The sequence below is a fragment of the Acipenser ruthenus genome, chromosome 28 (assembly GCF_902713425.1).
Source record: "Acipenser ruthenus chromosome 28, fAciRut3.2 maternal haplotype, whole genome shotgun sequence".
NCBI lineage: Eukaryota > Metazoa > Chordata > Actinopteri > Acipenseriformes > Acipenseridae > Acipenser > Acipenser ruthenus.
In genome coordinates this window covers 25999401-26025282 of record NC_081216.1, presented here as the reverse complement: position 1 = coordinate 26025282, position 25882 = coordinate 25999401, and the positions used below count along the sequence as shown (strand labels likewise).

General features: G+C 36.0%; 1 protein-coding gene and 1 long non-coding RNA gene across 3 annotated transcripts in view; one reads left to right on the top strand and one right to left on the bottom strand.

The window, feature by feature from the left end:
* LOC131701977 (uncharacterized) overlaps positions 1-25407 on the bottom strand; it is a 43631-nt gene extending 18224 nt beyond the window's left edge. Inside the window, exons 1-2 of the long non-coding RNA XR_009309210.1 lie at positions 25238-25407; positions 24756-24901 (exon numbers count right to left, since the gene is read on the bottom strand). This is a non-coding gene — a long non-coding RNA (uncharacterized LOC131701977). The remainder of the gene's footprint in view (positions 1-24755; positions 24902-25237) is intronic.
* LOC117434596 (Wilms tumor protein homolog) lies at positions 2127-18763 on the top strand. 2 transcript variants are annotated; one of them, XM_034057181.3, is made up of 9 exons: positions 2127-2855; positions 6945-7067; positions 8217-8319; positions 11303-11383; positions 13703-13802; positions 15168-15318; positions 15613-15702; positions 16012-16095; positions 16849-18763. In XM_034057181.3, exons 1-9 carry the CDS (start codon positions 2483-2485, stop codon positions 16968-16970), a joined length of 1227 nt encoding a protein of 408 aa, XP_033913072.1. In that variant the 5' UTR covers positions 2127-2482; the 3' UTR covers positions 16971-18763. The 2 variants fall into 2 exon arrangements, with proteins under 2 accessions (XP_033913072.1, XP_033913071.1); XM_034057180.3 differs by having other exon boundaries at positions 16012-16104.
* Positions 25408-25882: the final 475 nt, after the last annotated feature.

Here is a 25882-nt window from a genome sequence, read left to right as displayed (position 1 = left end):
AAGGGTGGTTTAGTTTGTTTTATTAAAAACAAATTAGTTTTTTTAAAAAACGTGCGTGGGAAGTGTTTTGTTTTTTTTTAAAATGCGACTTGTATTGTATTGTCTGAGTGAATCTTCCATGAGGAGATTTATATTTTCAAATATATTTATAATGACGTATTTATAATGAATTCGAAAAGAAATTCGTCAATAACCAAGCACTGGTTATATATCGTGCACTATCACAAATAATTTAACTGAAAGATATTTATTTATTTTATGGGAAAAGTTGTCTATGATTTTGTATTTTTATTTTTAAAAGAAAACATAAAATGTTTATTTTCTAATGACTTTAAACCATTTATTATTATTATTATTGTTATTATTATTATTATTATTCCTCTAATAGTGTAAATGTAACGTTATTGTTTATTCGTTTGAAAATGTACAAAATTCACATATGTTGTAAAACAATCAATCAATAAAGATACAATAGGCTAAGTCGTTTTTAATAAATCGGGTATGATGTGTTACTTCTGCGTGCAGCGCGTTAGCCCACAGTCCAGTTTAACACGTAATTTTTGTTCTAAAAAACACCAAAAACATAAAAACGTGCTGCTTCTCGCGTTTACTTGCAACAACCGGGTGATCATACAGCCTACGACAAATCTTTTATTGTTGATGCTATAGCTTTAAAAAAAAAAGAATGCAGAAAATTGTTGTGAAAAGTTTATATAAAATCGAAAATATTCAACTTTATTTAGGTCAATATTAACAGACTTGGAAATAATAATAATAATAATAATAATAATAATAATAATAATAATAATAATAATAATAATAATAATAAATCAGGCAAAACACAATTTCTTGCCATAGACGATTTTATTCTGCGTATCATAACATCTGCCTGCCGTATAACTTCGGTATCAACAAAAACAAACGTTTTCTCAAAATCCAATTGGCTGGTGCCTAGTGTATGTTGGTCCTATTTTAAAGGAGACAGAAAATAGCTCTACAGGAGCCTGGTGGAGCGTGTGAAAATAAATAGAAAACATGTCAGGTAAAAGCGATTATCGAAGAGGGGAAAGTTCATCAACGTTTTAATCCAGATTCCAGGGATGCCAGACCAGGAAAGGCATCACTGTCCGTTATTCGAGAGTGACGTCGGGCGGCTGACCTTAACATAGGATTAAGAACAACATCATTTCTCTCACGTAACCTTGTTACAATATTAGATTATGAGACTCATTAACTGTGGAAGCGCCTATTTATATTTTACAATCGTGTATTGACTAGGCAGCAGTGTGGAGTAGTGGTTAGGGCTCTGGACTCTTGTCCGGAGGGTTGTGGGTTCAATCCCCGCTGAGGAACACTGCTGCGGTACCATTGAGCAAGGTACTTTACCTAAATTGCTCCAGTAAAAACCCAACTGTATAAATGGATAATTATATGTAAAAAAATAATGGATAAGGGCGTCTGTTAAGAAATAAATAATTCACTATCTATCTGTGGTAAAATCATAAAAGCACACAGCAGTATTTAATTAGCTACTTTACACCACAACTAAAATAAGATCATGGATATTATAATAGCATTACAATTCAATATTTGTTTCTTCTACTACAAATTAAGAATTATAACTGTATTCCCATTGTGCTAAATACTTTTACTGTATGTATGTATAAGTAAAAAAATCTAAGCAATAGGAATTCTTAAAATAATTCTTATACAATACTTACCCTGAAGAAAAAAAAGCTGAACAGAAAAAAATCTATTACACCTAATTCATTTAATTTTTAAAGAACAATATTGAAAAGTGTATTTATCATTTATCTCCTGAACTATAATCGTATATACAGTAGTATATTTTCTTTTTGTCTTTTTGCTGAGAATGCACAGTGTCGTAAAGTCCAATCAATTTAAAGAAAGCCTTAGGTCGTGCTGGAGCTAAGTGAGAAAATGTAAATGTTGGGTATGAATCCCCCCCCCCCCCCCCCCCCTGTTTTGCCCTTTGCTTTGCCCCTTGTTTAGCACCGATAAAGGCTAAAACCCCAGTAAGACTGGTCACTGAATAGAGTGGAGTGCTCATCATCATCAGTCCTAACTCCTCCCACTCCTGAGTCAATCTCTATTTGAGCTTTAGAAACTCCAATGCAAACAGACACGAGCAAAGGAGTCCCAGGCAGCTCCTACACATAAAGACTCCCTCATACTCTCCCCATTGACTTCTCATTGACAGCCTCAAGCAGAAATCAAGGACGTTGGTGTTTAAGGACCAAAGCAATTCAGGCTACGTGGACTTTGACACTGTTGGGTAGCATCTTTTTTTTAACTGGAAAAGACACACATAAATCTAGCAAGCACTGTATTTAATCCAATATATCGGGCAAAGGATTGTTTTGGGAAAACAATTATACAGTGTCTTAAGAACCTCCAGTTATTATCTCTCTTGCTTTTCTTATTATTTTAAAGGTTTTGAAAGGTGGCAGCTCTGGATCACATGGGTTCGGATGTGCGAGATCTCAATGCTATGCTGCCAGTGTCTCTCCCTGCGGGCAATGGCAGCTGCACCTTGCCAGTCAGTAATGCACCTCAATGGGCTCCGGTCTTAGACTTCCACCCAGGGGCCCCTTACAGCTCCTTTATCAAGCAAGAGCCCAACTGGAACTCCAGTGACCCCCATGATGATCACTGTGGACTAAGCGCTTTCACGGTTCACTTTTCAGGTCAATTCAGTGGCACTGGAGCTTGTAGGTACGGGTCCTTTGGGGCTCCACCACTAAGTCAACCACCTCCCAACCAGGCAAGGATGTTCTCAAATGGCCCCTACTTGCCAAACTGCATGGAAACCCAGCCAGCCACCCGGAACCAGGGTAAGACATTGTTACAATGTTTCCTCTACTAAGATTCTGTGTAGTGTTCTCAAGTGGGTTTGTTTGGCTAGGGAACTTTTTTTATGTTTAAAAAGTATTTATTTTCATTAACCTTTCTGGAGACAATTATTTCCTGTCACTTTCAATATGTTTAGCATATCTTTAGCTATTAATCAGAATAGCTTACTATACTACCCAACTGATAAAGAATTATTTCTGAGATTTCTATTTGTTGTAATTATTTCTATTATTTGTTATGAAAAATGTTTGACAAAAAAAGTCTCCTTACAGCCACAAAATACTTTTTGTTTTCCAAAAGTTATAACAATATAACAAGTTAGACAAAGAGAAAGAGAGGGGACACCTTCTACTGGGCTAACTAAATACTAATTATGTGATTAATTATTGTTGAGTTAGTCCAGTAAAATATATCACCTGCCTGATTCTTTGTCTTGTATAATCTCTGGACTGATAGGGCTACCATTTCATCTATCAATGGTATGATGGAAAGACTTTAAAATGGTGAGCTTCTCTGTTCGACAGTCAGCTCAACTCCAATTTTGTCTTTAATTTCATCCTTTTATTTTTCTCAATACAATAAACACAGTAACTGGACTTTGAGTTTTATTTGGCCACATTATTGATTATACCATTTACCTTAAAGGTGAAAATGAAACAACGAAGAGATGTTTGGCACCTGGGTGGACCACTACTTGTCAATAAATAACCCCTTGGCAATCTTAAGCAAACTAGGTTGACTTATGCATTTATATTGTGGGTGGATGGCTAGGAATACATTTTACTCTCCCTTAAATAAGATCATCTACTGTCCGTTTCATTTTTTTTTTTATAAATAAACCCATCATTGTTCTATTACATGCAGATTCAAATACATGCACTGCTATGTCATTTTGTTCCTTTGTTGGCAAACTACTTCAAAATGTCCAAGTGTGCTAACTGAATTTTAGCACAAAAGTGATTAAGGGAACAGTTCTATGCAGTGCTAGTTACTGAACTGCATGAAAATTCAAAAAATAATTTATTGGAAAGATGCACAATAAACGGCATGTACTGTAATGTTGGTATGTACAGTAAATTGCATTTGTGCTATTGAGTTTTGTTTAACTTTTTATTTGAATTAAAGTGTTTGTATGCAAAATATTTTTACATTAATAAAAATATATAAAGATTAAATTTGTCAAAATACCTGCATTTTTCATTGCGGAATGATATCAACCTAAAAAAAAATTAAAATAAAAAAATGTCAACTTATTATTGTTTAACGGGACCGTAACTTCAAATTACTAGTGCAAAAATTCACACATATATATATATATATATATATATATATATATATATATATATATATATATATATATATATATATATATATATTTAACAAAGGCATCAGCAATAGCATAAAATAAAAACTTTTTTAAGATATCATATTTTAAAATGAATTTGTTGTGGAATAATAATAAAACACTATTCCGTAGAAAAAAAATGTGTACATCTTGATTTTTTTTTTTTTTTTAGAAGGTGGGAATAGATCTGAATGTGGAACTACTAGTTCATGGTTCATTGAAATATGAAATAAACACAGCTCTTTATTAATAGTACATCTATCTAACTTTATCCAGATGTATCACAAATTGTGTGGCAGATAAAACCAGCAGCCGTCCATTAACTACTATCTCAGAGTGGATCACCTAATGAAATTATTATATGTTTCCCATTAAAAAGGATTCACCACAGAGTCTGTTCTTATTATCTCTCTTCTCCTATTTAAGTCACATGGCATGTCACAATAGATTAAAGCCAGTTTCCTCATTGAGGTTCACCACTAAACTTTCCTCAATGGCTAGAATACAGTATATTCTAGACATAAAATGGGTAAGTTGTAATGAAACTTTGTTATTTGAAAAAAAAAACTGCATTTATGTTAATAAAAAAAGAAAAGGTTTTATTTACTAAAGGCAAACACTTAGTGGAGACTCAAAAATGAATAATTTAAAACAATTGTTGCTTCCAGTGGGTCATGATGGAGAATTTCAGCTCTAAAAGTGATGTTTCCTTTGAGCTATAGTTAAGGTTGGGTTCAGTATTTTAAAAGCTTTCTGACCGTGGGAAAGATGTTACCTTGGCTTGAGGTTTAGTTTTGCCAAGTCTTGGAAAATAACACTTTCCGAACTTTGTCCATTTTCCTTGTCATCCCTCTCTGTTCTTCCACCCGAAGATCACAGTGTACAGCAGATGTACAACTTTCAATTATTTTCAGCACATTTTAATTTCTTGTCTTTGATAAGGTCCTAATTAAAGAGACCTTGCTATCAAAAGATGTGTGCAGAGCTCCAATCTTCTTATCACATTCCTAAGTTGGGTCAGGCAACACCGGAAAACTGAGCCAAAGATCAGTTTGCTTGGAGTATTGTTTTGAAGGTCACCAAATATCTGTTTCAGTCCAACAATAAAGAATTGGTTTAAAGTGGATTAGATGTTGCAGGAAAAAAAAAACTTACTAAAGAGAAGCAGCTATTATTTCATGAGTTACAGACCCAGAGAAAAGAAGACAGCAACAGCTGTGAAATAAATAAAGGCTTCTCCGAATTCAACCGGATGGTTGAGATACCACAATAAAATTTACTGCACCAAAAGAGATTGTGTTAGAAACTAGATGCTTCACAGTCACCGGATTAGAAAATACCAAGTCTTTATTGATATTGTACTGCATTGAGAACATTCATGCACACAAAAACGGAAATGATAAAGTGCTTGATTTAGTCCTTTTCTGTTAGACCACTGTGCTGCTGTATGATAAGATTTATCAGGATTTTAACAGCTGCCTAATAAACATTTTGTTAAACGCAATTATAAATTCCATTCTATTTAGGAAAGAATCAGAACAAAATTATGAATTAAAATATTTACCACAAAAAAAAAACAAGAAGCGTTGATAAATGCTGAAACATGCTGACAAACATCAATGAACTATTACCGAGTTTTATGTTAAAACTTCAGTGAACCAAGTCCTGCTCAATCTGTACCAGCCTAAATGAATACCATCTTAACACCTTATTACACATTGTAAAACCTCTTCTACTGTGGGTAAACGGTTACAAAAAACTTCTAATCAGCTCATTTTCATTGATAATGATCAGATGTTCATGAGTCAAGAACCCACATAAGAAAAATATGACCTTTTAATTAGTTTTGTGCTGAAGCTGTTGTGAAAGTGGTTCCATGTCATTAATGAAGCTGCTGTTGAAACGCCTGATTTACGATTAAGAGTCACTTTGGGGTCGGGGGAAGACATCACTCACCCCACTCTTGTGGCACATTTCGTGTATTCTACAGCTTGTTTGTTTTTAGTGAAAGCAATTTTCTCTTTACGGTGGGAGGTGCTATTAGTTTTAGTTTAACTCAGACTCTTCAGATTTTAGTTATTAGTAGGCCTACGGTAAAATGAACAGGTGGACTGCATCAAACATAAAATGATATATTACGAATAAAGAAAAGCATCCTTTTTATGACTGTCTAAAAATAATTGTTCCTTCTTTTTAAGGTTTGTCATTTCATTCTAATGAGTTTATCAAAAGGACATTTTGTTAAAAAATTTTAATAAAAAAAAAAAATTACATACTAATTTTAAAATATAGTAGAATAATCTTATTTGAGAAACATTTGTGTATCTTTGCTCTTGTCTTCAGAGTTCCAGTTCAGCGGTTTCAGCTTTTAACATTGGGTATAAATAATATTACACATATATTTTCACCGGTGTCAATTGTTTGACAATTGTTATAATATAATTAATATACCGAGAATATTAAAAGTGAACAGAATTAAATAAAATAACCTGACTGCTTGATATTTCAGGGTTCTAATGTATAAATGAAACATTTCTGAAATCGCTTTAAAAGTTTGCTAAATTATCAGTCTTTCCATATAGGTTTACAATGATAAACAAATAACTTGTTCAATATTGTAAAATAATTGTCACCAGTGTTCCTATACAATCCCTATTCTTACCCACAGCAGTAACTGATGCAGCAATGTAATAATTCACTTTATGCAATTTTTCTTTTCTTTTAGGCTACAGTACTGTTGCTTTTGATGGGACTCCCAACTATGGGCACACTCCCTCTCATCATACATCACAGTTCTCCAGCCATTCCTTTAAACACGAAGACCCAATGAGCCAACAACCAGCAATAGGTACCAATCATCCAACTGGATAAAGCTCTGTGTGTATTACAATAAACAATGATATATATATATATATATATATATATATATATATATATATATATATATATATATATATATATATACACACACACACACACACACATAAAACAGGAAAATCGTACAGCCTGCTAAAGCAGGTCTGAGTTCAATCACATGTTAGGGTGCTGCTGAAGAAGCTAGACTTCATCATGGCTATTGCAATGCATAGCTATGGTAGTGCCATAAACTTTGATGGAATTCACGCCCTTCATATTCAAAGTGGATCGGAAGGTTGATACAAGTTCAAATTGCAGTGGCAGAGTTTTTAAAACACAGTGAACCAGAATAGTATTTTGTTGTTAATTGTGTTAGTGAGAAATAAATGTGTCTCTATAAATTACAACTTGAGTAAAGCGGATTTAGGAATGTTTAGAAACACCCTGGGACTCATTCACAAAATTTGTAGAAAACGAAAACCAGATATCACTTGTATTTCTGTGGGGTTGGGTTACATGTCAGTGCATTGTAATAAAATGATTTTAAAAATTGCAAATTAAAGACTGGTTTGACTTGTATAAAAAAAATACATTTATAGATTTAATTTTTTTTTAGAAAATGGGTTAACATAAAGTGATGCTGCCCAATTAGATTCCAGGGGTGTATTTAATTGTTTTACATTTTTTTTAAATCATTAGCACTTCTCTCTTTTTATGAAACTCAGCACTTAAATGCATATTTATCCTGTATATATTACTACCCTGATTAACACCTTCATGTCCACAAAATTACTTTCAGACATTCCTAAAAGGTAATCATAGGCAAATTGGCCATTATTTACAAATAAAAAGAATCTGTTGGTTATAAACGAACTGCACGTTAATAAACTTTTTTGTTTAAGAATTCAGCGTTACGTTCACAGGATATTGTAAGAATAACATGTATTTTTTTTTTTTTTAGTTTTCTAAGAAATTATTTAAATAATCTGAAAGAAAAAAGGCCAAATAAATCTTGCTCCCACAAGGAAGCAAGCCATTAATGGAGCATTAAGAAGATTAGTGAGCTGATTCCTCCATGAAGGCAGAGGGGACAGCATCGTGAAGGGGTGTGTTGCTAATCCATAGCTCTGTTTCTCTGCAGGAGACCAGCAGTACTCTGTGCCTCCTCCAGTATATGGCTGCCACACCCCCACAGACAGCTGTGCAGGGAGCCAAGCCCTGCTACTGAGAAACCCGTACAACAGGTAACCTGACCTAAACCAGAAGGATATGCTGTGCCAGAGATTGCGGGTTACGTTTTGGTGAAGAGGGAAAGTACTTCCTTACAATAAGTTCATTTTTTCTGTTTATTCTCCTTGTTATATTACATCCATCTATTTTTTTTATCCAGTTAGTTTGCCAACCATATCAGTTTATTCATGGTTATGCCATGATCACATCTGTATTAATAAAGCAACTCTAAGTCAGAACCCTTTTCTGACCGAGGTTGAAGACCCATGCCTTTCAGATAGGGTTGCTAAGTAACAGAAACACACAAAACACAAACTCTATAGGTCATCAAAATCGCAAGCTTCTTTTCGAATGGGTGACAATGACATCATTTAGAAGAGATTAATGCAGACCAACAGACAAAAATGAGGGAGAGGTTTTGCTTGAAAAGCCACTGTGTGAGTTTGACGTCAAGGAAGTAAGTAGTGAGGCAATGGAGGAAGGAAGGGGGCCATATCAAGGTGTGGAATTCAAGTTAAATCTCTAACTTAAATTGCAATTAAATTAAGACCTTTCTCAGCCTGGTTTATTTCCTGGTAAACAGTTGAAATCAATCACACTTTAGCTTAATGTCGCATGACAAACTGTTAACACTTTATAACACAGTGAACCGGAATTCAATTGTAATTATTGTATTACATATGGAGTTCCAATGCAGTAATCAATTCAAGACAAAGTCAATACTTGTTAATTTGATGTCTTGTTTATAACATTTTAATAATGCCTAATAACGTATGTTATTAACCTGTAATAAAGGATGATAAAGCCTTAACTACTGGGGTTTAAAAATTCAGGTTGTTTACATAGTACAAACCCATTCTGTATATTGCTCATGCATTGTGCTATTGTGCTACATATTTTAATAAAATGTAAGCAATTATACATTAATAGATGATTTGAAAAGTAAAGTGTTAATGTACACGGTGGTTAAAAAAAGCTTTCTAACGGAGTAAAAAATAAATAAAAAAGGTAATTATCCCTGCACTATAAAACACATGCTTTACTGACAGATGTTGATCTATATAACCATTAGATGTGACAGGCAACACTGGGCATTAATAACATCAAATGTGAAAAAGAGTGTTCGGGATACGTGGTCTCGGTGCTTCTGCCGTTAAGAAATGTGCCAGTATAGATGTGTGAAAGGTTATTCCTATTACCTCTGCTTGCAGTGACATAAAACAAGGCTGCGTACAGAAGGAAGGCTGCAGAATACGGCTAAGTCTGCACAGAGGTCAAGAGCTGTGCAGCAGCACACAGCAGGCCAAAATAAACTCCAAATGATATACTGCCGATTTCCTTTAAAATTCTTCATTCCAATTACTGCCTAGTTCTCTTTGAAACATAAAAAAGTGTTTTAACCAGTTCTTGATGACAACCATCTGACACCAGCGACAACAGCGTTGCATTTCCGATTACACCAACGTAAAAAAATAGAACAGTAATAACTGGAATCATCAACACGTTGTTGTTTAGCTGCAGAGCCCGGAAATAATCCCAGAATAAGAAAAAGCTGTTGATAAGAACCCATGACTCAGCTACATTGTACAGTAACAAAGAAATATGTTCCTCTGATGAAAAATATTTTTCACAAACAGTAACATTTGTCACGAGTGTTCAGTACAGAGTTCCCCGTTTAAATGAATGGAACAGTTCTTAATAGCCATTGGTATGCAACTTTAAAGTTTAAGTTAGAAATCTGATTGCTAGCTAGGTAGATAGATAGATAGATAGATAGATAGATAGATAGATAGATAGATAGATAAAAAATCTAAAGAGAACACAAACCAGAGGAGAGGAGGTGGCCCCTCTTATAAATGGAGTGTCAAACGAAATAAAGTTGAGAAAATCTCCTGTCATAAAAAGTTTCAGGCTGGCACTTCTAATAGAAATCGGGGAACTGCAGGAATTAATTACAGCAGCATAACAGGAAGAATTTGTGGAATTGCACAGCGCAGTGGCACCGACCAGCACGAGCTGCTATTGCGAATCAGGAAACGGCAGGAGAGTTGAAAAACAACTGAGTTGAGATGCAGGATATTGCAGAAGCATAGCAGTTTAGACAATGTAATGGATAATGGTGTCCAGTGCTAGTGACAAATGAGAAAGAGCATGTTTTAAGCCTGAAGTAATTAAACTTCACAAATTCAAAACTTACACTGGAATTTGCTTCAACGTGTTTGAAACTGACATTTGAATTTATTCGTCAGGAAAAAATAAAATAAAATAAATACTGCATTACTGAATACAGTATTCCAGAAAATGTTGTAAAACATTGTTAGGATCACACATCAGAAGTCAAATCTACAATGTGATTGTATGTTTATCGCAGAAATCTTATCTTGACTTTTCTATTATGCAGGATAGCTCTAAGTTAACCTTTTTAAAAAAAAATATTTAAAAAAAAATCTCACAATCACAACCTATTTCAAATAAATTGTTTAAAATAACTAAAAGAAAGTCCATTCACACTATTCCCTTCATTCATATCATTCACTTATTTTTGTTAATTTGCATTGCTGGTGTTTACAGATTGAGAACTAAGAGCAAATGGCTTCGACCAGTATTGTTTATATGAGGCATCATCTAAACTCCTGTTTTCCGAGGGTCGTTACTTTAGCCCTGGCATCAGGACATGGGTAGCACATGCCAACATAACTGATAGTCCCGGTACTAGATTTTAATAATAGATCGGTATTTTAGTTTTGAGAGTGGTGGGATTAGAATAATGTATCACTCCTCTGCAACATTCTTTTGTCTACCAGGCATTCATTACTTGTCACCTAGAATGTCTCCCCTTTAAAAGCTATTTTTCAGTCTTAACTTGGCTTTTGTTACATTCTCCTATGGTGCCTGTTTGAGATCTATGATTACAACTCGCTCATGCTCCCCTATGTTAGTCTTCAAAAGAGTTTTAAATTAGGCATGTTTTAATGTGTGTGTTTTTTTTTATGACAGTGACAACCTATACCAAATGGCCTCACAGCTTGAATGTATGGGATGGAACCCTGTAAGCACGTTGGCACCTACAATGAAGAGGTGAGCACAGCACTAAACTTACACTATACACTTTCTTAAACGCTGCATTTAAAATAACTATAGTGTTATGATATCTTAAATGTCCAGATTCAAGAAAACAAATCAAAAGCAAACGATTGCTTGTGATGTCTTTCACGTTTTCGTACTGAATCTGCTATTCAGTTGATCACTGTTGTAGCGGGTGCTGTTGACGTCTGGTGTCAGTCTCTTTTAAATTTGTTTTTCAAAGCCTGTCAGCGTGTGCAATTAGACACTGTTGTGTCTGTCTTGGGGGATATATCCTGCAAAGCAGTGCTGAGCATCAGCCTTGACCACGGTCCAAGATAATAATAGCAAGGAAGAGGTAATCTGCAAGGAACTGTAAGAGACTCAGGACACAATGGAAGTACTGAACTCACATGCACTAACAGCACAGACCCTTTTGGTTCTATAAAGTATTTGACCTGTAGGCGCCTGAAATACGAAAGGAAAACAGCAAAGATATGAGTAATCAGTGGTTAAATCGAAAACATTTTGGGTTCGCCAAGCAGTCGAATCTGTGGAAAATCTGTTCTAGACATAGCCTCATTTCTTGGGATTGGAGCCAAAGTATGTATGTGTCTTCTCCAGATAAATGCTGCAATTTACAGTATATCAGCTCACAGTTACCATGAACCTGAGGTGTTTATCTCTTAAAGAAATGAATGAATGAACTGTTTGCAGGTTTTTCTAATTTGGTTGCTTTGTTTTCTGCTTTCTGGAGAAGGAAGTTTTACAGCTTTGACACAGATAAAGGGCAAATATAATTTGAGATTGTATTTTCACTGGAAACCTTTTAAAAACACAAATATAAAATCAAAAGTAGACTTAGAGGACTTAGGTATATTAACATGCGCTGTACTGGAAAAAGAAAAAAAAAAGAATGGGAAATTATCATTGGAGTGAACTGGTTATGTGTAATCTGGATGGTGTGTAATCCAATTGATGCTCACTGCCACTAAGTATGTGTCAGAAACTCTCCAGATGTCATCGCTGTTTAAGTGTTAACTAGCACCATCTGAGTCATTCACTGCTGATAAAGTAGTTACTTACCATGCAAAGTAAAAGAAGAAAAACGATAACAAGCGTAGCAACTGTGTGTCGGTCTGAGGTCAAACTGGAGGCACACTTGAAATCCTGTCAAAGGTAGAAATGTGGCCATTTATCTTTGTTAGAAGTCCACTTAATATCTGATTTGTGTGAAGTGAATTTATAGCAGTTTACCAGTAGACACAGGGCACATTTCTGAAAGCCACACAGCAGTTAACAAACAGTACCAGCGGTATATAGCGTACAGTGTATTATCTGGGCTGGATTTACAACAGTCGAGATTTACATGTTATTTAATAAGGAGTGCAGTATCCTAAATAACGTGCGATCAACACTTGTTAAAACCACATGGCTGTCATTCACTTCAGTGATGTTTTCAAAACGTGATGGTTGTGCATCATTTAAGTGGTGTGAATAAGGCAACTGTATTTTCCAAACTCAGGGGTGAAATTCTGCCGGTACTCTGTACCGGGACTTATTTTGATGCCTGTACTGGGTACCGGGACTTATTTCATCTGCTTTTCATCCAATGCGGATGCATTCCATCCACTCACACAGTCCACTAGCGCAACGTTTCTCAAATGCGCTTTCGTTCAGCACAGTTCGTGCTGCTTGCATTGTTTCTTCATCCTGTTTCTGTTTCTGTTAGCTGCTACTGGCCACCATTAACGTCAGTATAATCACTGCATCTTGATTGGCTGAGCTTTCATTCTGATCAGATTTCAATGAGTCACAAATCTCCGCCCATTTCGCTTTGTGTCAGTGCTCATTCGTTGATCAACCAGAGAAGACTTAACATCATCCCTTTTTTAGGATATCTCTACAGCACTTACGGCACAGTGTAATATTTCTTAAAGCTTGTCATTTAAGGTTTAACTTCAGTGTTATATTACAGTACATGACTGAGTGATACATGCAGATACAAAGCTTTAAGTATTTTCAGCTGCCTTGTTTATGGTGAATTGGTTATAATTGATCAGTTATTTTTTAAGGCTTATTTTTTATTCATAAATGTATCGTGTACCGATATGTATACATTTTTTAAATATTTATCCATTGGCACTCAAATTGTCTCCATTTTTAAAATGTTTACACCCGGCTGTGCATATGAGTACCTGCACTTGTTTGTTGAGAATTTCACCCCTGTCCAAACTGATTGTTTTTTCTTGTTTGTGTAACATCTGAAACACCTTTCGAGTTGTCTTTTCACGTTTCCCAGAAACCTGATGCTGATTGTCTTTATCCTTACAGCCACACAACAGGTTATGAAAGTGACCACAATGGGCCCTTGTTGTACAGCTGCAGTGCCCAGTACAGAATACACACACACGGTGTCTTCAGAGGACTCCAGGTTAGTAGCTCTGCCAAGTGTTTCAGAGTTCAACAAAAGGTTACAGACTTATTTCAATGGCATGTTCATCTGTTTTATTAATGTGAGAAGAATCAGCCAGGACTTTGTGTGTTGTGGTTCCAAGATCAGTACAAAAAGTACACAAAACCCAAGTATATATTTTTATTAGATTACTTTACAGATATTAGAACTGTTTTCTATCATGTTATGAGAAAATGTTACAAAAGTAAGTGCTACAATATAAAACATAAACAATAGTGGAGCGATTTCAGAATGAAATGCTTCTTAAGATCCATTTAGCAATAAAGATAGAATTTCCCCTTTGTTGCCAAAATTAATAAATCATCAAAGCTTAATTAAGTCCTCCAACATTCTGTAGGCAGAGAGGACTTTTGGATATACTTTAACTCAGAAAGCCTTTTCTTTCTCCTGATTTCTTCACAATCTAATGTTTTAGATTGTCCATTAAAACAACAAAAACAACGTTTGTTAAACTTTAATGAGGGTTTAGATTAAAAAAAAAAAAGAATACTTTTATTTGTGGCTGTCCCTGTTATTGATTTACAAGATAATAGAGACAGATGGTTTTAATTTGATAAACCCTGGGATCTACCGGCTGATTCTCTGTGTGGTCAACTGATACAAATGGTTTATGGCTTTCTCACTTGGTTTATCCTTTCCATATCAATAACTTCTAGCCAGCATTAATTGCACAGCTAAAGAATAAAAGCCCATTATACAAACCTGGTACGAATTAGAAGCACGTTTTGGTTTTTTTTTAAAAGCATTCAGTATTATATCTGATTGTATAATGGATTCTGTCTAACGAATTCAAAAAATTAAGAAAACAGATTTAAATTAATATTTAAAGACTAACGCATAACACTGAGACTGTGGGGTCTTTTTGATTCAAGACCTAAAATGATGGCAGATGTAAACACCGCTATCATTTAAATCAACAGAAACCTACAATTCTACGTGGGAGCCTCTTTAGTGTATTTTTGTAAAATGTCAGGTTTGGTTCTATTGTTATATTAATATTTAACCAATGGCAGTATTCAGATCCACCACTGTATAAACCATGAATATAGACCTGTGTCTTTTCAGAAGGCTTTCCTTGTTAGACATCCAGGTGGCTGCTAGGCCATTTGATCCTTTAACTTATCAGTTTAACTTTCAAAGAATCTGCCTTTGATATACCAGCACTGGTTACGTTAAAGAACGAATGGTTCAATTTAATCTTACTTGCCACAGAGTTGGTTGGCATTATAACTTTGACCGAGAGCCTTATAAAAGAACTGCATCCAAATCATTGTGTGCGTTCATGTTTAGTAACCATCAAAAGCCTCACCCTTGTTCCAACAGGATGTTCGGAGAGTGCCAGGAGTTACTCCTGCCATTGTGAGGTCATCGTCAGAAGCCAATGAAAAACGTCCGTTTATGTGTGCATATCCTGGTTGCAACAAGAGATATTTCAAATTGTCCCATTTACAGATGCATAGCAGGAAACATACAGGTAAGAATGTTTTCTTATGAAAAAATATTGTTGAGGTTGAATATTATTAGTTTATTGTAAACTGCATCCATTAAACTTAATAATAATAATAATAATAATAATAATAATAATAATAATAATAACATCCTCATTAAGCTATTAAAAGGAAGAGTTTGGTCCTCAATGCTTCATTAGGAATTTTGGGAACTATTCCAGTAACCAGCTAAGGACAAAAGACATACCGAATGCAATGCAATAATATAAGTTTTCTGTGTAAATGAATGAATCAGTTCCTATTTTGTCTGCCCTTTCTAGGTGAAAAACCCTACCAGTGTGACTTCAAAGACTGTGGAAGGAGATTTTCTCGATCGGATCAGCTTAAAAGGCACCAGAGAAGACACACAGGTAAGAAAGCCTGGAAAAACCTTCTCTTTGCACCTGCATTTTGATCTAAGCTGCTCTCTTACTGATGGTGCTGGTAGTGTTTCTTACTGTGTGTGTATATATAAATAACAGATTGATCCTAAACCTACAGTTCATTATGCTTGCATGATGCATGTATCTGTCAGTTTTGGTTGCAATATTAAGGTATGGAGTAACACCTTCAGGCGGCTTGGCTTTTGCATTTTAAAAGCATGCATTTCTTTTCACTTTCACAGTTTCCATGGCTTTTCCCACAAGCACATATGTATTTTTTTCTTTCTCTCTATGTAGGAGTAAAACCATTCCAGTGTGAAACCTGTCAGAGAAAATTCTCTCGGTCTGATCACCTTAAGACTCATACCAGGACTCATACAGGTAAAACAAGTGCGTAAACTTTTTTTTTCACATTTATCAATTCACATTAAATAACTATACCATTTGGAAACGCCATATGGAGTGAAGAGTTTCACAGGCAGAGGTGTAAGAAAACTAGAAACCTATCCAACAAAATAAAATATTATTTCCATAATATGCGAGCCAGAATATCACCATTGTTATTGATTACTGCTGCCTGTATCCTGAATAACAGCAGTGCGAAGTGCATACTGAATTAAATAATACTGACACGTGGATCGGAACTCAAAAGTTGTACCCATTATGAATAAAAGACACAGTTTTGCTCTGTTATAGGTGTAGCGTAGTTCTATTAAATGTTCCTTCTCTTTAAAAGCATTTTGAAATAATCCTGGCCTAAGCCATGCTGTTAAAACTAAAAACCTATAAGCCATGGGTTCAAAATACCACACACCATAAATATTGTCACCTACCGGTACTTAAACTGCTTGTTTTACTGCTTATTTATTAACTACAATCTTTGCCATTTGACACACCGAGACCACACAGCTACACAGTGCTCTCAAGTAACACACTTAAGTGTTTAATGTCAAAGGAAGGCTTGAGAGGATCGTTGTAAATAAAAGTGTTGAGCTGCAGCATTCATTTAGCGATTCATCCACTGAGGCAGCATTAAGTGGCCCATGGCACCTATTAAATTATTTCAAGTAGCGGTTAAGACTGAAAAAGTCTTGTTTTGTGCTCATCGAGACCAGTGTCCTTTCATCTCAATAGGTGAGAAGCCCTTTAACTGTCGCTGGCCCAACTGTCAGAAGAAGTTTGCGAGATCGGATGAACTGGTACGCCATCACAACATGCACCAGAGGAACATGACCAAGCTCCAGTTAGAACTCTAAAAACCATGCCAGGAAATAAAAAAGGGACATGCAGCTACTGCAGAAATGCTGGCTTTCAGAGAGCACTATAGTGTCAGAAACTAGGTGCTTTGACAGACAGGTTAACAAAGTTAACACTTTACATGAAGTGTCTTATTGTGTACTTACATATCAGTTAGTAAATACATGTGTTTTTACACATAATCACAATGTTTACATGCATAGTTTAATGTGTAAATTTGCTTGCACAATATTACCTTAACCCTTTTCTGATAGAATCGTGTACTTACATATATCATGCAAAAAGCTCATTTACACATTAAGTACATTGTAACTATGCATAATAACATTGCAAATATGTGGAAATACACAGCCATTAGAGATACGTAATATGCAAAGTGTTATAGTGTGCCACATTATTCTCCTCCTATGTACAGTATCTTGCAAACCTTGCAACACTATTAAATAATACATCGTTATATCAGTGCGTAAGCACAGTGTAAACCCATATGAGGCCATATTCATGATGACCCTAAAGGAGTAATGTGGTGTAGTAACCTCTTAACAACATGTGCAGAGTCTATTCCCAGAATGTACTGGGTGAAGCTAATTAAACCTGCCATTACACATTCACTTCCTGTGCAACAGTTATTACAGCCCCACCTGAGCCTCACCCTCACAGTCTAGGGTTCTGTTTGGGGGGGGGGGGGGGGGGGGTCAGATGGTGTCGGAATACCAGCTGCACGGAAAGTGAACACACAGCATGGTGGGAGGATGGATTGGCTTCACTTGAATTAAAGTGATATTAAACAAAATTGTCATGCAAGAAAATGATTTCAAAAGGCTTGGTTAGAACCCCTCTAAGTTATAGACACTGACAAATTTAAAACCACAAAAAACTGTGATCTCATTATTATTATTATTACTATTATTATTTTTATAGGAAAAAAACAGTGCTTGATTGTGATCAAGCCGGGACTAAATCTATGATATAACTTATTTAAATGTTCAATAAAAAACTTTGGCTTTGGTAAAAGACTTTATCAACGATATGTAATGTAGATATCTTATTTCTACATAGCTGTTTTTGGGCTGTAACCCGGGATTCATTAAACTGATCAGAAGGTTTTTCTCTAAGGTTTAACAAGTGTTGTGATACTAACATGGCTGCAAAAGATACTCTCACTTTCATGTTAGGTTAACAGCAGAGTCATCTTTAGCGTTTGGAATTTGTATTCTACGTACACAATCCCCTCCAACAAATACTGGGTCCCGCCAGTCCAAGTGCAGTCCCAGTACCTGGTAGAGGGTAATGTACAAATAGTCACGCTGGCTATGTGGCTATTATCTAGTTGTGATATTAACATAGTAAAAAAAAAAAAAAAAAAAAAAAGTGCTGGTCCACAGTTTTCATTTAATCAAGTTTTCCTTGGGGGGGGGGGGGGGGAAACTAACTTAAAGACTGAAATCTTCCAAGTATAAATGTGAAGAACACTTTGATAGCTTAAGGAATTGTATTATTTGATTGTTTATGTGTATTTACTGTTTCTTGCTTGAAATTATTGTGTGTGTATATATATATATATATATATATATATATATATATATATATATATATATATATATATATATATATATAAAATGTGTGATGAAGTAATTGCTCTGTCAGCAAAAAAACAAAATAAACATTGTATAATTATTAGGTGCATCACATTTTCCAGAGTTGTTCCTCTTAAATGTATTGACAACACTAACAATATAACCTGCATTTGTTTTTTCACTGAGCTTTGAATTAAAGACCATTTAAAAGAGAATTGTCGGCGCCAACAGCTGTGTTGACTCAACCAAAGTCTCGGGTTTCTGACGCTGCATTGCCTTTTCCAATAGGAACTGAATTGAGATGAAGCCCCAGAACCAGTGACCACTACTTAACCTATCCAGGGCTTGACCACGGTTAAGTCACCTGACATCAATCACAACACAGCACAGCTATAAAGAAGTTTACCCGAGCCACTATGTCTGACCTTAGAATATCTATGCCCTTTATAGAACAGTACATACACTACTCAATATTTGTTATTTATACCCTTTATATACCTACCTGCATGAAAACCTCAGGGTGTGAGAATTTCAATTTTAGGTCAGTAATCAGTGATATACAGTAGAAACAATAGACACTTGTGTGAAAATGTTAGATCACTTTGTGCTTTAATTAGGCATCTTAAACACATTCTAAAAAGTATCATGAATTAATCATTTGTGTACTTTCCTCTTACTATTTAAAATTAATTGCACAATCACTAATTTGACTATTTTGACTATTTTCCAAGATTTTCAGGTACAGTGGTTTGATTTCATATGCACAACAAATCAAACTACAGAAGCAATGGGGTGTTGTAATACATGTGCACACTGCTGAACTACAGAAGCAATGGGGTGTTCTAATACATGTGCACACTGCTGAACTACAGAAGCAATGGGGTGTTCTAATACATGTGCACACTGCTGAACTACAGAAGCAATGGGGTGTTCTAATACATGTGCACACTGCTGAACTACAGAAGCAATGGGGTGTTCTAATACATGTGCACACTGCTGAACTACAGAAGCAATGGGGTGTTCTAATATATGTGCACACTACTGAACTACAGAAGCAATGGGGTGTTCTAATATATGTGCACACTACTGAACTACAGAAGCAATGGGGTGTTCTAATACATGAGCACATTTATTTGTTTATTTAGGAGACGCCTTTATCCAAGGTGATTTACAGAGACTAGGGTGTGTGAACTATGCATCAGCTGCAGAGTCACTTACAACAACGTCTCACCCGAAAGACGGAGTACAAGGAGGTTAAGTGATTTGCTCAGGGTCTCACAGTGAGTCAGTGGCTGAGCCGGGATTTGAATATATATATATATATGAATCAGTGGTTGGAAATTCTGGCCTGTGATTGGTTAAAACCTCATCATAGGAGCAAAAATAGATTGAACTACTGCCCTAACATCCTTACACCACTGGGCAATAGTCTCCATCTGTCATGTGATTGGTTCACATCACTGTCAGTCTCACCCCTTTTCAAGGGAACTTCTTTCATCTCCACTCCTCAGAAGAAGAGAAAATGAGGCTGAATGTGAAGAAACTGCTGAATAGTGAATCTGTGACTTAACAGAAAACAAATTACAAAACATACTGCAAAAGAAAGATGTCCCAAACACTAAAATGGTGATTAAAAAATCACCGGTCAACGGGTGTAAACAAATATGACGGGCGGGATATAAACTGGATTATGCAGCAGTCAGCAAACCAGACAGAGACAGAGAAAAACCTTGCTAACTACGAAGTATGAACTTCACAAACATTTTCTGTTATTTATTTATTTACTTGTGCTGTATCAGCTATATTTAAACAAAACATATAAGTCATTATTTATTTACATATGCTGTATCGGCAGTATTTAAACAAAATATATAAAGTCATATTTACTAGCCAACCTTGCCTCACTTATTTTCTTGACTGATTCATATGTTGAACATGTATTGCAGACTCAGCCATAGTGGAAAATTATAGCCCCCATTATAGCCCCCTGTCGGTAACAATAGTCTTTTCTCAGGTCAATACTTTTCCACTATAGCACAATCGTATCTATTAAAAAAAGGAATTTGAAATTATTTTGAGCTTTCAGTGAAGTCAATGGTTAGTGCAACCACAGTGCTTCAGCAAAGTCTGTACCAGCCTCAGACAGAAGTTTCTGTTAATGCAATGTGTGATATGGTGCTGAAACAGAAGGCTAGTTTTCTCTGGCCAACGATGATGAAGTTTGTTCACTTCTGAACTTTACAAGTGATAATGAAGAAGTTTGCAAAGTTCATTTACTACCCCCCTCCATCTGCATTCAGTCAAAGAGTCCTTGGCATTCTGAAAAGCCATTCATCAGATTCAGGCCAATACAACATTCCCTTCATGACTAAAAGGAGGCAAAAGAAACTAAGATGCTTAATACACTTCATCTGGGGCCAAAGGCCATCCCTTTTGTAAACAAACCAGTGACAAAGTAAAATACAGAAGCATTGAAGTTCACTCTCTATTTACATAACTGATGTCCCACATCATTTTTATCATTCAGTGTATCATGGACCATATTTGGATCTCCTTGTTTTGCTGGTCTGCAACTCCCTTTGTCGCTGTTTTCATTCTTTTACAATAATAAATACTTGCCAGTACTGTTTACAAGTGTTTTAACCAATTATTTCCTTTCATAAGTTACTCTGTATTTTGGTGTAAAACTTCACTAAGCAGAAAATAAGGTAATGACTGAGGGATGTGTATATACTGTAAACATATATACTCTATATATAATCTCAAATGTGCAGGACAAGGCAAAAGAAAGATCTACTTATAACCCTTTCAGGTACTGTAGTACTGCATCTCCTACTGCAGATTGTTTCACCTGCAGAATGAAATTGTCCACACCCCCAACACCTTCTTTCCACTCATTAACCAATCAGCTGCTTCTCCAAATGACTGACATGCTTTGCAGCCTGTGACATGCTTTAACCCCAAAGACACTGCTGAGCTGAAATTCCCATAGAAGTGAAAGAGTTCCAGGCTGCCTGAAAGAAAGGCACACAATGGAACTCTTTAGAACCACTTTTTTTTTTTTTTTTGCAGTTAGGTTTAATGGATGAGGAGCTATTGCTACATTTAACCTTTTCGTTGCCCTCAACTAGTCGTGTGAGGGGCAGTGAAAGAGAAGTACTGCAAACAGATGAGCACTAACAAAGGCAATTACAGTTTGGATTGAGCAGGTGATTTTTTTTTTTTTTTTGCATGAAGCACTTTGCTCTAATCAGAGGCACTTGTATACTTAAATACATGATATTTCATCCAACAGACACGGAGACTGACATCAAAAGGGAAAACTGTAAACAGAAACTTGAACATGAAATTACATTTTTCCCTTTGAGTTTTCTTCCTAAGGGACAGTATTAAGGCGGGATCGTTTATCAAGCAGATACAGCACAAGGATTGACGTTTAGCAAGCCATGCTCATTAAAATATGCAATTACGGCTTACCAGAATTTATAAAGAGATATTATTTAAAACCACTTTCATGGAAATAAGACAGTGCTTAATCCTATTTCAATTAAATATTTAGAAAGGAGGCTCAGTCTGTGCAAGATAAGCTGGTCTTGGGGTATCCGCCGCAGGATTATATTGGGATTTAAACCCACTTAAGAATTAATAACAATGAGACGGAACAAGGTCCTAATCAATAAACGTTTCTTTGACAAAGTGCCAAAGACTAAGAGTGCTTAACTGTAAAGCCCTGTGAGTGATCCATTTATGATCAAGACTGAACCACTCTCTGCTGACCAAGCGGCTGTCTAAAGAGTGACAAAAGTATGATTCAACTGCAATTCCACTTTTACTGAAAACCTCTTGATAATTTGTGGGAATTGGGCCCCCTGCTAAGATAACGGGGCAAGGCATGAGTGTTAATGAATCAGCTGAAGTCGAGATAGGGTCAGGGATGCTCTACAAAGATGAGTGATTGGGAAGATGTAAAGGGTCACAGTATGTAATTCACAGCGGTTATCGGCAAACCTCTGGACCCAGCAAAAAGGTAACAGAGTTGGGTGATAAAATCTAGGATGTGTGGCAGAGAACTTAACCCCCATATGAGGTGACCGACATCTGGACTACATAAGAATGTGTTCCTATCACCCTTCCATTGCACTCTATTCAAACATAATTATATTTAGATCATTCTTAACCAACTGCTTAACATTTCTGGATAAATTGATGTTACTAACCAGTGAATAATAACACAATAAAAGTGCATATAACCCAAAACAGCTTCACCTTTCCCAGATTAGGCTACAACACACAGGTACAAATCTATACTACCTATTGTCTATCTTTACTTTGTGAATAAAACATTTTATTTGTTGTAATGTCCTGTCTATAGAGCACTTATTGTACACAATCACACAGTAAATAATTACAGTTCAGTTCTTACCTGTAATCTACTCTTGCCGCAGGTGTGAAAAGGTTTGAAGAACAGATTTATTATTCATTATAATATCACATTATCAGAAGCCACATTTATGTAGTAACTGGAGTATAAATTCTCTGTGTGCAACTGTTTATGGGAGACTTTCTGATAACATGCAATGCATCAATGGGTCTGCATGTAGTATACATAGTTTTACATGATTTATTTCTCCATTATAGAAGGGGAAATTCCTATCTGTCAACATTAAACCTGCAGTGTTCTGGCACACATTTTCTGAACTACGGTAAGTTGAAACAAATCTACTGGCTCATAAGTTTATAATTGTTTGAACATGGTACTACTGTACACCTGTGTTCAGCAAAAAAAAAAGTAATCTTCAATTTCATCACCCTGGTACCAAATGGTGCTTTCGCCTCAATTCTTAATAGACCTGCATTCTTTCCTATCCAGTCACAGGAACTGACATTGATTTAAAAGACTTGCATCTACCTAGAAGTGGTTGAAAAATAATGTCAAGACTCTTATTTGCCAAGACTTTCAAAATCGCAAAAAGTTTCTTCTACAGCGTTCTACCAGCGAGTACCAAGCAATGACTTCACCTCCTGAGAAAATGTAATACATTGCACTAAGAAGACATGATTCATCTGGTCTGTGACATATCATTGGTACTGAGACATGCTGTGTGTGCCAATCCTCGTCTGAGGGGCCATGTCCAGTAACTGGCACCTGAAAAAGCTAAAAGACCTCATGCTGCTGGAACTAGTTCATTATACACATTAATCACCACACACAAGGTGCTCAAGACGTGAACCATTTGGTTGAAATAGTTCTGAATATACGTCAGACTCTAAATAGTGACCTATATCGTTCCTAACTGAATAATGTACACTATGTGCTATTACTTTTTAAATAAGCAGAGTTAAGAATTACGCTAGCTTAGTCTGATTGATATATGTTTTAGAGACGCACTTTGTGAAGACTTTTCTAAATAGAAAGGACATGTTTGACGTGATCCATGGAAATAACCTGTTATATTAGGATATATGATTATTATAATCCACTTACATTTAGCATTCATTGATGATCTGGTTGATGCTTCCTTCTCACTATTAGAATGGCAGTGTTGTAGCTGTTCCAGTTTTTATCATGAGCTTCATTATCACAGTGGTTTAGAAACAAACTCAGGTGGGTCTTATTAAGCTCATAGTAAAACAGCATCCGTTTTAATGAGGCGAAGTTCACCCTGGGACCTCTCTTGTTCTCAGTCTTTAAAAAAGCCATTACCTGTCTCAATAAGCGTGCCATTTGCATGTATTTGGATGACAAGGTCATTTTATACACAGATAAATCATTGGATGGGTTGTCTGAATTTCTCCAGATGGCCTTTAATAGAAACCAGCGTCTGTATTTTAATAAAACAACCTGGAGTACATCAGCTACCAGATAATGTTGATTGGTTTAAAAACTTGGCTTTTACAAACATCTGTACACATTATATAAAAACAATTACTATTAAACTGTCTACACAAAAACGTTTAGACTAATGGTATAATATGGAACCTAAGTGACTGTCCAGCTGCTGGACTATGGGATCTGTTTGCTGATTTGACAGTGGAATTGTGTTACCTGTGACTGATAGACTGTAAATAGGGTTAGCTTTTGTAGAGAAAACAGGCAATATCTTGTTATGGCAACATAACTGGTTACCACATGATTTCAGAAAGGAAATACATTAACCTGCTGTATTTAAAGGCATGCAAATTAAATGTAAACTGTCTTAGTATTACCTTGCCATGTTACTCCATCCTTGAATTTCCCTTTTCATCAGTTCTCGCTGGAAGCCCTGTTTCATGCCAAGCAGTCATGTGGGGAAGATTGATAGTGGTGTTTTCCAAAGTTACACTGACTTGTCGACCTCAAACTGCAGTGCGAGCTAATACACGGAATAAAATACGCGTGAATAATAGTTCAAATGGGTCATAATGTTATGATGTGGCGCAACAGGGTACATTGCAATTCATTTACAGGGCTGACGTGTCAACCCAAATGCAACCCTACCACAATTCAGACAACAACGATGAACTGATTTCATGAAAACAATCTAGGGAACCTGGCAAGAATCACCACGTGACAGAACAACACGGGAGGCCGGGGGTTTGAAAGTAAACACAAAACAACATATGCATCTGTATAACTCAAGGGAGTGTGACTGTAAAACTGCAAACACAACAACAACGAAAAAAAAACACACACACATGGCATTACATACTTGCCAACTGTTCAGCGGGACGCTGTCTGAGCGTCTATGACTGATTGCTTTCCCTGCAGTGGAAGATCACATGATTAATAAAAGTGGTCGAAACTTCACGCAGGAAGCTATACGGGTAAGGAATTAGTCTCCAGTAGATACATTGCCATTGGTGGTTTAAATCTGAACTGTTACAAAATGATTATCTGTGTTTTCATGTTGTAAAATCTGCATTAAAAAAAAAAAATCTAAGGTTAAGTAACTGCACACTACGAACCAGCAGTTGGACAATTCATGAACTTTTCCTGTCGAGCAATGTAGTAATTTCGAAGTTCTGTACGACTGGTTAGAAGGAGCAGAGACAAGGTTAATCGTCCGGGACATTGTTGATCGATTTGTTTCGGGGGGGGGGGGGGGGGGGGGTCTCACTACAGCAGTGCAACGGAATACTGTCTGTAGTTAGAGGTGGAAGGAAAGCCATTCTGAGAGACTGGGTTACATTGCTTTGCAGTAAAAATGAAAATGTCAGTTGCACTTTATTTTTTACATGCAGTGAGGAACGCCACTGGATAGATGAATCAGTTATACATTCAATTGTTTGCAATCTACTCCCCGTGTATGGACAGAAAGTGATACGATTTATCCGTTTAACGCCAGAAAATGGTA

What these genes read in the sequence shown, in the direction of transcription:
- LOC117434596 (XM_034057180.3), top strand. Translation starts at nt 2,483, where the DNA reads ATGGGTTCGGATGTGCGAGATCTCAATGCTATGCTGCCAGTGTCTCTC. An exon ending in GCCAGCCACCCGGAACCAGG is followed by an intron (nt 2,856 to 6,944) that starts GTAAGACATTGT and finishes CTTTTCTTTTAG; the next exon opens with GCTACAGTACTGTTGCTTTT. An exon ending in GACTCATACAGGTAAAACAA is followed by an intron (nt 16,105 to 16,848) that starts GTGCGTAAACTT and finishes TCATCTCAATAG; the next exon opens with GTGAGAAGCCCTTTAACTGT.